Raw genomic sequence first — 10,589 nt, forward strand, 5'->3', positions numbered from 1 at the left:
GTGTATGTTTAGTAGAACTGTGAAGTGGGGCGGGGCACTGGGGAGATGGGTAGTGAACACGTCGTTCACTGCACAAGCAGAACTCAGTTCAAATCCCCGGAACCCACATAAAAAGCCGGGTGTGGTGCATTTTCCTGTAACCCCAGTAACCGGAGGAAGGGGATGGGCAGACCAGCGAACCCAGCCCTGATTGGTCGGCTTTTGGTTCAGCACAGAGATCCTGACTCAAGGTAATAACCAGAAAGTGACAGAGGAAGACACCTGGTGTCCTACTCTGTCCTTCAAAAACACATACAAGTAAGCACACTGCACATGTGTGTGCGTGCACACACATGCACCGCATTTTCATAACGCCGGGTAGCAATAAGTGGCCGTGGTGTGTGAAGGCACTCTGGTAAAGCACAGCTGTATAGCACACACACACTTTGCACCATTCTGCAACCTCTGGTGCACTACACGTTGTAAGAAAGCGGTCCCTGTTGCCACTTTGCAGATAAAAACATGATATTTGGAAGGTTCAAGCATGCCCAAGCCTGGAATTCTCATCCTTCTCCTCCCGGAATGTAAGAGGGAGGCCTCGTTCCCATCCTTCCTTTATTGGTTCCTACCACACCCATCTCATCCCCTCAGTGAATCAGAGTCACGGTGTGCATAGAGAAATGAATGCGTTTATTTATTTGCTCTCCAACAGCATTTCCCTAAAGATCGGTGAATGCTGAGCCAAAAGGAGATGTTAGTGGTAAAACAGTAACCCTGGTCCACAGGATCCAAGCCTGGGATACAGGGAGCCGGGAGCCATGGAACCCGGAGCAGGGACGCCTGGGAGCAGGGAAGTAGTTTCCAGAGCACACCGAGCACGAGTCCAGAGCCGGCGCCAATGTCAGGGATCAGGCTACAAGAGAAAGTAAGGAAAGACCTTCAACATAGGAACCAGCTAGATCATTCCTATCCAGCCCTTGTAAGGGAGCATGCTGAGAACGGTCAAAGGGTAAAGTGGGGCTGGACTTGAGAGGATCTGGGGTTTCAGGAGAACAGGTTCAAATCTCGTTGTCGTTGTAAAACTCAAAACGCAGAGCACTGAGCTAGACATTCCTCACATTATACCTATCCTTTGTGCTCTGACCAGAGAGACACCATGAAGTAAATAACATGGGAAGCAAATAACGTATACTGTGCCTCGCAAAACTTCAACTTCGGTATTTCTATTGTGCAGGCAGAGACTCTGAGAGCCATTCACCCGAGGCCCTTACCCTGACAGGCTGCCACAGGATCAAAGCCTCAGGCAATGCTAAGCTTTGCCCTAAGAAACAGGGGACAGTTCCCTTAAACGGCAAACAGACAGGGGCTCCTGATTAGAATAGAATCTCCTGGCGCATGTGCTTCGAGCTCCAGAACCTTGAAGCAGAAAAGGGCTGGAGAGAAATGAGCTCTGCCTACCCCAGCCCACTCCTTACCTCACATCGGGGGCAGGCAGACTTTCCCACATATACCCTCACAGCACTTGTATTTGCCGTCACACTGCCCGTCCCTCTGGCAGACATTGGGAGGGTTAAGCATCATACATCTTGCCTGAGTTTTGACGCACCTCCCAGGCTTCCTCCACACTGTTGAGAAAGGATTCACAGGGCCGATGTCTTAGGGCTCAGGCAACACATCTCCATGTCTTTAACCCAACATCTCCTTCCTGAGCGAGGAAGTTCGTCCCCATCCACCCATCACCTTTGTCACCTCCTCCCAAACACGCCTCCTGAAAGAGGACCTGCTTCCTCGCTACCATCTAGCCTCCAGCCAATGCAGGGGACCAGCTCTCCAGCCCCGAAAGGGCCGAATGGTTGTAAAGCCATCATCCTCACAGAGTGGCAACTGCAGGCAAATGGCTCTTCCTGCCAATGGCAGCAAGAGGCCTTGACTAACTGACATGTTGGACCCAACAGCTCTTAGAAACAAGGATGCCTGGGAGGGACTCTTCATTCACTCTGGGTGGCTCTTGACGTTGATTGTCCCCTCTCTGTTTTCTCTGCTGGCTCACCTGGTTTGCGAATGGGAACAGGATTCACGCACTTGGAACCGCAAGCATCTTGGCAGCACCTCTGCTTTCCCGGGCACTCCCAGTCAGTACGGCATTGTGGCTTCTCAAGCTTAAGGCACTGGGCAGGCTTTTTAGCAGGGCAGGCTCCGATTTTGATAGCATCTAAAGAGAAGCTCAAGATGTTAGGAGGGTACGGACTATCATCATTCCTAGACGAAGGTCCACATCTCAGAATATAGACCCTCATTCCAGTGGCCCACAACTTCAAAGAGAAATACCGGGCTGACCTAGGGAGGAAAAGTCAGACTTGGTCAACCAAGACATGTGACCAGGAAAAATCAGACTGAGGATAAAAGGTACCGGGCTCCCAGTCAAGGTTTTCTACCTCAGGGCTAAGCAAGATCTCACAAAGACAGAAGGTGGGAGCAGGAATAATGGAGACCAAGAGAAATAAATAGGAAGGGAACTAATATGTGAGATGCTGAGAACTAAAGCCAGAGACAGAAACAAACAGAAAGGCTAAAGGGCAGGGACAGAGCTGTGTGAGACCTGAGCTGACAGGATGGCTGCATAAGAGGAGCACCTCTACATGCCTTGAAACTTCATCAAGACCTCAGACCCCAGCGAGACACAGATGTCGCCCTGAGGTCAGAGTAAACTGAAAAACAGCCCAAACCATCAGGAGCCCCCACCTCTGATACTCCAGGCAATGTTGGACCAAAGCAACTCCAACTCACCATTTTTGCCTCCTTCCACAGTCCAGGGTGCCAGGATCCCCAGAGCAAGGAGCACCGTGAAAGGTAAAAGGCCGCAGGACTTCATGGTGAAGGCAGGGGAGCTCTGATGACCAGTCCCGAGGATCACTATTTATGTCTTTACCAGGAGGCGTGGCCCCAGTGGCATGCATTTGGCCCCTCCCTGTGGCTCTTGCACAGGCAGGAAGCTTAGCCACAGAACAGGAGTCTTGCTGCTACAGAAGTAGGTGGCAGACTTTCTGTTTCAGGCAGGACCATGAGGCCATCAGAGTAACCACCTGAGAGCTGAAAATGACAGAAGCTGTCTTGGAAGTTATCAGCAGAGGGACATTGCAAGTGATCACCTGAGCCCTGAGCATTGTGAAATCCCAAGACTATTGCTCTCACTAGTAGAGAAGAACCAGTCACAAAAGGGTTACCCTAACCTGAAGCTGAGACATCACACGTGGACTCTCGGCTGAAACTCTGCCATACACCTCTATTTTTTTTTTTTTTAATGTTCCTGGACTTTCTGGGATTTTGAAACTCTAACCTATTGCTCAATACAAATTCCTTCTCGAGATGAAGATGACGCATGGCTCAACCAACTGATGTTGATTTCTGCCAAATCATTTGCACCGCTGTTTGCCCGGTGCCCATTCCATGACTGGAACCTGGAAAGCAATCCCTAAACAAATGAAAGTTACACACAGAAGGGCCTTGCCTTCAGCCAACCTTGTTGGAGCTCAGTCTCTTAGTCGTGAAACAACTTGGGACTGGTTTTAAGATTAAGGGCTTAAAATGACCCTTAAAGTAATGAATGAATTGCATCAATGGCTAATAGAGATCACTGATGCGGACTGGAGGAAAGAGACAGGGCCTCTTACTCATCGCTGCAATCAGCGTGGAGCTGTGGTGTCCTTTGACTTGTTAAAGGAATTCATTCTTCCTACCCCTAAATCCTCCACAGGCTTCAGATGTCAGCCAAAAACTATGGCTGCCATGCATTCCGCCCACTATGGATGCTCCCTGGTGTGTGTTGATTGCATCCAATGATCAGAAGAGATATCGTTCTCTGTAGACTTCAACCCAAGATTCCCTTCCTACAAATCCCGAGCCTTCCTGCAAATCCTGAGCCTTACGTCAGCATCGTGGCACCATCTCTGTAGATTCCATATTTGTGCATTTATACCATTTGCCTCCTCTGTCTACCCCCTCCAATCTCACCCCCCACCCTCCTCCTTCTCAAGTTCTCGGCCTCTCTTGGCCTCTCTTTCTTTAATTATTACTGTTCTGCGTGTATATGAATAGATATACTGATACAACCTACTGAGTCAGGTTAGTGCTGCTCATGTGTGTATGTCTTTTAGGGCTGATCACTTGATATTAGATAGCCAACTGGGCTCATCCTTAGGAAAGACCCCCTCTCTTGGCAATCTTTAAGTACCTGTATTTTATCATCTAGGGGTGAAGCTCCGAGAGATTCCCCCTTCCACCATGGCATGTCAACTGGTATCCAGGTCTTATTGAGGCAGCCATGATGGATGTTGAGATGTCATGGTCCTTGTAATTTTCCCACTTGTTCCTCAAAGGAAGTTTGTAGACATTGAAACAGACACAAAAAGGCTATGTGTTAAGTACTGGGCTCCACAAGGTATTCTCTAAGCCAGGAGCCAGCTGTTAGCAGAGCCTTTTATGCAGAAATTATTCCATGGTTTCAATTTTGGTGCCAAAGAAAAGGGAAGAAAAAAATCAGTATGTACTGAGTTACTACAGCCAGTGGTGTGGACTGGCTGCTAACTAGCAAACTTGTAGAGGTTGTAGGAGAGAAATGGAAGGTCTGGCTTCCCACCTTGGGCAGGCTTACTGGTTGGATAAGGGTTTGTTCTCGCTTCCTCCCACTCCTCTCCACTCCTTTCCACTCTGTGTTCCTTCCTATCTTCCTCCGTGCCAAGAATTTTCTAAATATTTGTTTCTTAAAGAGTCGAGATGAGAACTCCACACCTAGATCTTTCTGTTTGTGATTAATGGTTGGTTGACTGACTATTTGAAAACAGCTCTTTTCATCAGAAAGAACCCTGTAACCAACAATATTTCTTATGAGCAGCTGGAACAAGATAATGATGAATGGTAAATCGCTACTCTCAACATCATGGATTCTAAATCTTTAAATCATACAGCGTTAGGGTTAGAGGGAGACGCTGAAGTTGTCTGGACCAAGGAGCATAACTACAGTCCCGGAGCCTGATCCAGAAGGCTGAGAGGTTTTTTTTTTGTTTGTTTGTTTGCTTGTTTGTTTAGATATATTTCTTTTAATGGGTATGTTGCCTGCATATATGTCTGTACACAGCTTGTGTGCCTGGTACCTGAGGAGGCCAGAAGAGGGCAGCAGATTTCCTGGAACTGAAGTTCCCAGTTAAGGGCCAGTGTGTGAGTGCTGAGACATAAACTCGGGTCCTCTGGAAGAGCAGCCAGTATAGGCTCTTTTTTCTTTATATACATATACATATACACATACACATACACATACACATACACATACACATACACATACACATACACATACACACACACACACATATACATACACATATACATATATACATACATATATATATATGTGTGTGTGTGTGTATGTGTGTGTATGTATATATGTGTGTGTGTGTGTATGGGATTTATTGGAATATTTATATTGTCTATTCATCCACTGTAACAACAGTGTGAAATAGTTGCAACAGAATCCTGAAACATTTACTACAAAATCTAAAATACCTAATGTTTGGCACTTCACAGAAAATGTTTTCTAGCCTCTGATGCAGGTCAAACTCTCAGCTTGTAGTAAAAGAAATAGGAGAGGGGATAAAGCACAAGTTACATCATGAGTCAACTCGAGAACTTAAGACAGCTTTTCTAAAGCACTGGAGTCAACCCCAGAGCCTGCTTAATGACAGGCTCATCCTCACAATCCTATCCTAACCTACAAATGATTCACTAAATTGACTTCCACACTGTCTTGGCATCCATTCAACTCTGTCGATCCATCCATTCATTTGTGCAAAAATTACTCAACAATTGCTTACCACATGCAAGGTGCTGTTCTAGGTCCTGAGGTTACATTGAAGAAGACACACTGGGCAGCACCGCACAGTCATCGAGAGCCTGAACTTTTGAGTCAGACATACCTTGTGGCTCCTGTTACTCAGCTGTAAATGGGAACGTTGCTTTCTCCTGTGTGGGAAAGATGTGATGAGGAGCTGAAAGCCCACAGCAGGAGACATTGCTTTATAGCTGAGGGTCTGTGGACACTAGGCACATGGGAAGCTCTCAGTTTCTAAGGAGAGACTCGATACTCAGGCATAGGCTTTGAGACAGTAGTCCATCTTGCTCTGACCATTAGATGCTTGACAGTATCTGGTTCTATCAGTGCTCTGGTTCTGTCTCTCCAGAGAACCCTGACTGTCACAACCGTTATGGCTCCATAGTTTCTAGTAGCAATGTATACACACACACACACACTCCTCATGAGACATTATCCATTGGGATTCAAAACACTGGCTTAAAAAGAATATGTCAGGGGTCAATCAATTGGTTCTTCCTCATGGTCTATCAATGCCAGGGCAGGAAGAGGAACCTGGCAGCAGAGTGGTGCCTGGGGTCAAAGGAGGTCATCCTGAGGCCTTCTCTTCTGAAAGTGTTCACATGCCTTTGGGGGAAGCAACACTACGTGTACTTTTAAAGATCCACGGTAGGGCCGGCTCTGGCGACACAGTCTGCAATCTCAGTCAGGAGGGGTGGTAGTGAGCAGTGGATCAGCCTGAGTTCTATAACAAGACTCTGTATCCAAGAAAATAAATAATCCGGGTGGCTCAACCCTGTAATCTCAACACGTGGGAGGCTGAGGCAGGAGGATTACCACAAACTGACCAGTCACAAGCTGCATAGTAAGTTTCAGGTTAGAGCTACAGAGTGAAACGTTGTTTCAGTAAGTAAATAGAGCTAAATAGAAAACGCAATACTTCGACTGACACCTTTTTTTGACAGTGTCACCTGTTCGTTTTACACCAGGTGTTGCTGTTGCAAATTAAGAAGCCAGTGAAAGGACTTATGGATAAAGAAAAGCATTTCATTTATGTGAAAATTCTCACGCCTCAACCACCACAGATCAAGACTGACACTGACGTGTCAATCAAAGATAAATCACGTGAGTACCAGCGAAAGAAAACAGGGGAAATCAAAACTGAACGATTAATCTCTGGGACAAACTAGAAGCTTGACCTGGTGAAGCAACTTCCCAAATCACTAGCATTTTGACACATTTTTGCCTGGATCCCAGGATGTTATTTGTCAATGAATATGAATGAGGGAGGGAGCGTGTTCTTTTGTGCATCTCTGTGGTTTTAGAACAAAAGGTGACAATGAGAAAGGCCTGTGGTTTGAAGTGCTGAGGTGGTTGCGGAAACCCTGGGTAGGAGATAGACGAAGCCACGCCCCCGCCACAAGGAACTCTTTGAAGGGACGACCACCCAAGGTGCCAGCACAGAAGCCAGCAATGGAGTGGAGTAAATGTCACACTGAAGAGTCAATCCCTGATCCGAAGCAAATTTCAGAGCAGGCTCTGCCCCCAAAGACACTGGCAGTCCTAGTTGAGCTCAGACGCTGAAAGGAAATATAAAAATTTGAGGAACTGGATATGAGTGGTTCTCTCTGTTAAATTCAAATAAAGGACCTTATCTTTATAGATGAGGTTACACCTAGAAGTTGAACCACTTCCAGTATGCCCAGTGCGAAATGTAAAAAAAAAATGTCAACAGAAAAACTGCAATGAAAACTCTGATGTCCCAAATGGAAGTGTGACAAGCAATCCGCATAGGGATCCCCAGCCCCGGGAACACATTTTATCCTGGTAAGTCAAGGATGTGAGCACTCCCTCCCTGGTGACAGAGGAGGCACTTCCTGGTCATGGCAATCTGGAAAGTCCAGTTCTGCTCTTGGAAGCCTCTCCCTTGCCTACACACCGCCTTCTCTGGTCACATCTCCGAGTGCAGCAATGCACCTTTGTTGAGAGCGGCAGGCAAGAGTGCATCTTTTCAGGAGCTGCCTTCCCAGGGATGAGTAGGACCTAGGAAACGCTGGGAGCAATCCGGAGCAGCTCTTGGCGAAGCTTGAATTGCTTGTTAAGTTGGAACCTGGTCAGTTTAATTCAAGTAAAGCATGAGCTAAGCAGCCACGGTCCGAAATTGTGCTGAGTCAGGTTTCGGTATTTCATCATCTTTGAGTATGAATGCGCACTTCTAACCTGGAGGTGTGCATCTTCCCTTATCTCTTGGAAATTGCTTCTCAGCTGTTTTCTTTGTTCTCTTTCTGAAAGCTCCAGTGGCTACGTATTAGCTCTTCTATTTCTGTTGTCCTTGTCCTGTCTGTCCTTGTAAGGTTTTCTTCTTCATCTCTAGGTGTTATGGACCCCAGTGAGTTTCTCAGTATTAGCTTCCAATTCACTAATTGTGCTTTCAACTTAATCTAGTCAAGATTTCTTTTCATTTGTTTACACAATTCTTTTTTTAAAGTTTATTTATTTTATTTATATATGAGTATACTGTAGCTGTCTTCAGATACACCAGAATAGGCCATTGGGTTCCATTACAGATGGTTGTGAGCCACCATGTGGTTGCTGGGAATTGAACTCAGGACCTCTGGAAGAGCAGTCAGTGCTCTTAACCACTGAGCCATCTCTCCAACCCTGTTTCCACAATTCTTAATATCAACTTGGCAATTTTTAATAATATGTATCTCTCTACTAATTCTTTTTAATGAATTAAGACTAACAATCGTTTGACCAATTGTTAGGAATACTTATGCCTTGAAAATTCAGCCTCCTTGTTTATTGTTTCTTTGTTTCTTTTTTCTGCTTTATATTTTTGAGACAGAGTCTCACTATGCAGCCTCGGCTCATCTAGAACTCACTATTGTAGATTAAACTCATAGAGATTTCCCTGATTCTTCTTCCCAAATTCTGGGATCAAAGGCATGGGTGACCATACTCCACTCATTCTTTTTAACATACATAGTTTATCCTCCTGTCTCAGTCTCCCCAGTGCTGAGACTCCTGGCATAAGTCTCTGCAGTCCTCCCTAGTCACCTGTACCTGTTTCTTCAGTCATCCCCCATTCACATGTCCAGGGGCATGGCTATGCCTTTAGAATATTGTCAAGCTCCTGTTGCTGGAATGCCTTTGAGGTTTGTGCATTTGCCCATGTTTCAGAATCTGTCTGTGGCTCATACCTCATCTAAGAGAACCATTTGATCATGTGTAAAGTATCTCACAGGAGAGGTAGGAATGACCTGGAAAGGTATTAAAATGAAAAAGAAGGAGGAGGAGGAGGAGGAGGAGAGAAAGATGAGGAAGAGGGGGGAAAAGGAGGAAGGGGGCAGGAAGGAAGAGAGGAAGAAGAAGAAGAAGAAGAAGAAGAAGAAGAAGAAGAAGAAGAAGAAGGAGGAGGAGGAGGAGGAGGAGGAGGAGGAGGAGGAGGAGGAGGAGGAGGAAGAGGAGGAGGAAGAGGAAGAGGAGAAGGAGGAGAAGGGGGAGAAGAGGAGGAGAAGGAGGAGGAGAAAGAGGAGGAGAAGGAGGAGGAGGAAGAGGAGGAGAAAAAGGAGAAGAAGAAGAAGAAGAAGAAGAAGAAGAAGAAGAAGAAGAAGAAGGAGGAGGAGGAGGAGGAGGAGGAGGAGGAAGAGGAGGAGGAAGAGGAAGAGGAGAAGGAGGAGAAGGGGGAGAAGAGGAGGAGAAGGAGGAGGAGAAAGAGGAGGAGAAGGAGGAGGAGGAAGAGGAGGAGAAAAAGGAGAAGGAAGGGGAAGAAGAGGAAGAAGGAGAAGAAAGAGAAGGAGGAGGAGGAGAAAAAGGAGAAGGAAGGGGAAGAAGAGGAAGAAGGAGAAGAAAGAGAAGGAGGAGGAGGAGGAAAAGAGGAGAAGGAGGAAAAGGAGGAGGAGAGGAGGAGAAGGAGGAGAAGGAGATAATGATGAAGACCTGCCCCTGATGGTGGCTTTTATGTTTGGTGTTATTCTTCCTCCTGTGATTAAGAATAAAATTCTCAACCAGTGATATTTCCATGTGAAAATATTTTGGCATCTTCCCCAATCAGGCGGCTAATCAAGCGGCATTCCACACAGTAAGAATGCATACATTATATATGGTTGCAGAAGGAAGAAAGCACAGTCTGTGAGCCAATTTCACACAGGAAGTGAGGAGGAGGCATCTCCATCCTCTTCCTTCCATTCCTGTGGGGAGTGGGTGGCGTGGGTGTGAGTGGAGGGGGAGGGGACATGAGTTGGCCATACTTCCTGGTTCTCCTGTCTCTCCCTGGGAGTGAGGACCAGAAGCCCTCTAACTGCATCCCTGCTGACTCGAGAACTACTCATCCCCAGCCTCCCAAGAGACTCAGGTACAACTCATTGTCTTGAGTTGTTTATGCGGCTGCTTCTCAGAAAGACCTCTGATAGTGTACAGTCTTAGACACTCTGAATTCTCTGACACCAAACAACTGATTGGCAATGGCTTCCGGAACTTCTTTGGAGAACTCGTGAGAAAGACTGTATTTGATTAGTCATCCACGTACATAGAAAATAGAATGGGACTTACTGTCTGCCATCTACAGCCTAATTAGAATTGGCTCTCATGATTAAAAATCGTAAACTGCTTACACTACAAATGTACTTCAGAAGAGGTTTAGAATGACTCACTCCACTGGGAATACCCACCTAAAATTACATAGTAAGTAAATTGCCTTTGTGAGCTTAGGTTTCTCTGAACCCAGTAACTCCGGAGTAACCCAAGC

At 46.3% G+C, this 10,589-nt stretch overlaps 1 protein-coding gene and 1 non-coding gene across 2 annotated transcripts; both read right to left on the minus strand.

The window, feature by feature from the left end:
• Nucleotides 1-648: 648 nt before the first annotated feature.
• Nucleotides 649-3,086, minus strand: Slpi (secretory leukocyte peptidase inhibitor). Its single transcript, NM_011414.3, has 4 exons — nt 2,767-3,086; nt 2,030-2,191; nt 1,455-1,604; nt 649-892 (listed from the first exon to the last, which is right to left on the minus strand). The coding sequence occupies exons 1-3, from the start codon at nt 2,849-2,851 to the stop codon at nt 1,456-1,458; spliced, it is 396 nt and encodes a 131-aa protein (NP_035544.1). The 5' UTR covers nt 2,852-3,086; the 3' UTR covers nt 649-892; nt 1,455.
• Nucleotides 892-962, minus strand: Mir7678 (microRNA 7678). The gene has a single exon (NR_106143.1). It is a non-coding gene; the product is annotated as a microRNA 7678 (primary transcript).
• Nucleotides 3,087-10,589: the final 7,503 nt, after the last annotated feature.

The sequence above is a fragment of the Mus musculus genome, chromosome 2 (genome assembly GCF_000001635.26).
Source record: "Mus musculus strain C57BL/6J chromosome 2, GRCm38.p6 C57BL/6J".
NCBI classification, from domain to species: Eukaryota; Metazoa; Chordata; class Mammalia; order Rodentia; family Muridae; genus Mus; species Mus musculus.